The 2,500-nt window shown below is 44.8% G+C and overlaps 1 protein-coding gene across 10 annotated transcripts in view; it reads left to right on the top strand.

Moving 5' to 3' along the window:
- Nucleotides 1-2,500, top strand: part of LOC118314791 (diacylglycerol kinase zeta-like) — a 23,190-nt gene that overhangs the window by 7,575 nt on the left and 13,115 nt on the right. For 2 of the 10 annotated variants that reach the window (XM_035641429.2, XM_035641428.2), the window contains exon 1: nt 1-2,500. This exon is cut by the window's left edge; it is cut by the window's right edge and continues 1,028 nt beyond it. The exons of the other annotated variants lie outside the window; for them this stretch is intronic. In XM_035641429.2, coding sequence (XP_035497322.2) covers nt 2,339-2,500 — 162 coding nt within the window. In that variant the 5' untranslated portion in view covers nt 1-2,338. 10 annotated transcript variants of the gene reach the window in all.

Below are 2,500 nucleotides of genomic sequence, written 5' to 3'. Positions count from 1 at the left end.
CAGGTCAGTGATCAGGTCTATAGTCAGATCAGTGATCAGGTCTGTAGTCAGGTCAGTGATCAGGTCTGTAGTTAGGTCTGTAGTCAGGTCAGTGATCAGGTCTGTAGTCAGATCCGTGGTCAGGTCTGTGGTCAAGGTCAGTGATCAGGTCTGTTGTCAGGTCAGTGATCAGGTCTGTGGTCAGGTCTGTGGTCAGGTCAGTGATCATGTCTGTGGTCAGGTCTGTTGTCAGGTCAGTGATCATGTCTGTGGTCAGGTCTGTGGTCAGGTCTGTGGTCAGGTCGGAGAGACGATAAATCCTACAGAAGGTTGACGTTTGACATGCAGCCAGCATCAGTCTTTTTCATGTACATTTGTTTGGGTTTCACTTTTCAACGTTAGAAGCATCTTAACAAGGTTGTCGTGGTTTCTGGAGGTCACTAAGGAGAAAGTGGTCACGAAAGAGGTTCCACTGGTCTTTAGGGGGTTTAGGGATCCTCAGGAAGGTTGAAGGGGTCCTGAAGGAGGTACTGTAAGTGGTTCTTATGGCGTTTGAGGCTTAGTTAAGTTTAGTTGTTTTTAGTGGTTACTAAACTGGTTCTAGTTCTAATGATCATTGAGAAGGTTCTTGAGGTCCTTTGGAAGTTTAAGGAATGAACATACAAGGGATCTTTAGGAGGTTTTCTGGGTCAGTGAGTAGGAAGGTTCTTGACAGGGCTCCAGAGGTTTGTGAAGCAGTATTAGTAGAGGTTCAACTGATCCTTTGAGGTGGTTTTAGTAATCACTGAGAAGGTTCTTGAGGTCCTGTCAGAAGTTCTGGGGATCATTTAGGAGGTTGTAGTGGTCCTTTCAGGTTTTAATCCTCCAGGAGGTTTCCAGCGAGATTTTGGGTCATCTAGGTGGTTCCTCACTACTGTCAGCAAAGAGGGAAGGTACAGTAGAGATCAACACAGAGAACATTGGACATGAAGACATTCTGGAGGCTCGTGGTGGAGCAGACGGTCCAGAGAGTCCAACTGTCTCTGAGACGACCTGGTTAAACCTGGAACGACATGAAGACGACACCTTGGATGTCTGATGGACATTTTATAGAGTAAATAACTGTCAGGTTGTCGGGTGACACCGTGGTCACAGACTCATCGTTGGTGTTGTGTTTGGATGGCGGTCTTAATTACCGCTGTTGTCTGTGTCACAGCGGTGATGACATCTTCCTGTTATCGTGCTGCTCCCACCACTTCCTCTGACTGTTTTATAATTCATGTTCCCGGACCTGATACCTGTGCATCACAAGCAGCTGTGGACAAAGACAGAATTTAAGTTCATGTCGCAGAGTACTGGTCGTCTGTGTCTGTGTTCAGGTAAATTCTGCTGTTTCTCCAGTTACAGCTCACCTGGTACCTGCATCTCCATCTGCAATATGTTGGTGAAGGTTCTGTTTCCACCTCAGCCTGGGTCAGGAGTGTCTCTGAGCCGTATGACAGTTTGTGAATGTGGCCCGGGGCCCAGACACACTTCATCTCAGTTAAATAAAAGCTGTTTCCTTTAAATGTTGAAATTCCACGTCCCAGGATCAACGTGAGTCGATTGATTTGACTGAACAGTGACCAGAGCAGCTGTGAACCTGCTCCTCACTGTCTTGTGATGTGGTGTCAGGACAGAGTTCCAGATACCAGGTCCCTGTGATGCGTGTTGCTCAGGATTAGCTCAGCTGATCCTCCTGAAGTAAAACCAGGCATTAACCTGCAGCAGCAGAGTTTCAATACAAGGTTCTGGTAACATTACACTAACACATAAAATGAACCGATGAAAATCTTGTGTTAGTGTTTTTCTGTTGCTTCGGTCCAGTGAACCAGTATATCAGAAGGAAGTTTTACTGAATGCAGCAGAGAAGTAACGTTTGAAATGTGCTGCAGGTCTTTTTGTCCCTGTGGTGGAGCCGCTGTGTTGTTTGTCTTCGACTGTGAGAAGGAATTAAATTAAATGTGGTCAAATCTCTTTAAGGATAATTAATGCATTTTCCAACCTGGGCTTGATTCCAATGTTTTTGGGTGTAAATGATCAAAAGGGACAGTTTTTTCGCAATCAGTTGTTTTTGTGCAACCAGATTAAATCGTTCTGTTCAAACCAGACAAACAGAACACGGATCGATCAGTAAGTTAGTTCAACAACAGCAGATCAGCTTCTCGTCTGTTCTCAGGTCAAATGACGTTAACAAAAAAAGTCTGTCTCTGTAGGAATCAGACATCTAATAACAATCTGAACCTGTCAGGGATGAAAAGAAAGACGTACGTTATTAGACGTTCTTTGACTTGGACTAATGTGATGAACTGTTTCTGCTCAGTAGAAGATTTTAGTTCCTATGAATCATTTGCAGCCAAAACCAGGCAAAGTATGGTCCAGTTCCTGTCTCCTGCTCGTAAATACAAATCGTAGTACTGGTGTTGAATATGTGGTGGTCCAGTGGTTCTGTGGGCGGAGCATAGAGATGAAAACATGTCTAACTGGGTTTTGCGTCTCACAG

Source organism: Scophthalmus maximus, chromosome 7, assembly GCF_022379125.1.
Source record: "Scophthalmus maximus strain ysfricsl-2021 chromosome 7, ASM2237912v1, whole genome shotgun sequence".
In the NCBI taxonomy this organism is placed as follows: domain Eukaryota; kingdom Metazoa; phylum Chordata; class Actinopteri; order Pleuronectiformes; family Scophthalmidae; genus Scophthalmus; species Scophthalmus maximus.
The sequence above is the reverse complement of the archived record's forward strand: the minus strand, read 5'-3'. Positions and strand labels throughout refer to the sequence as shown.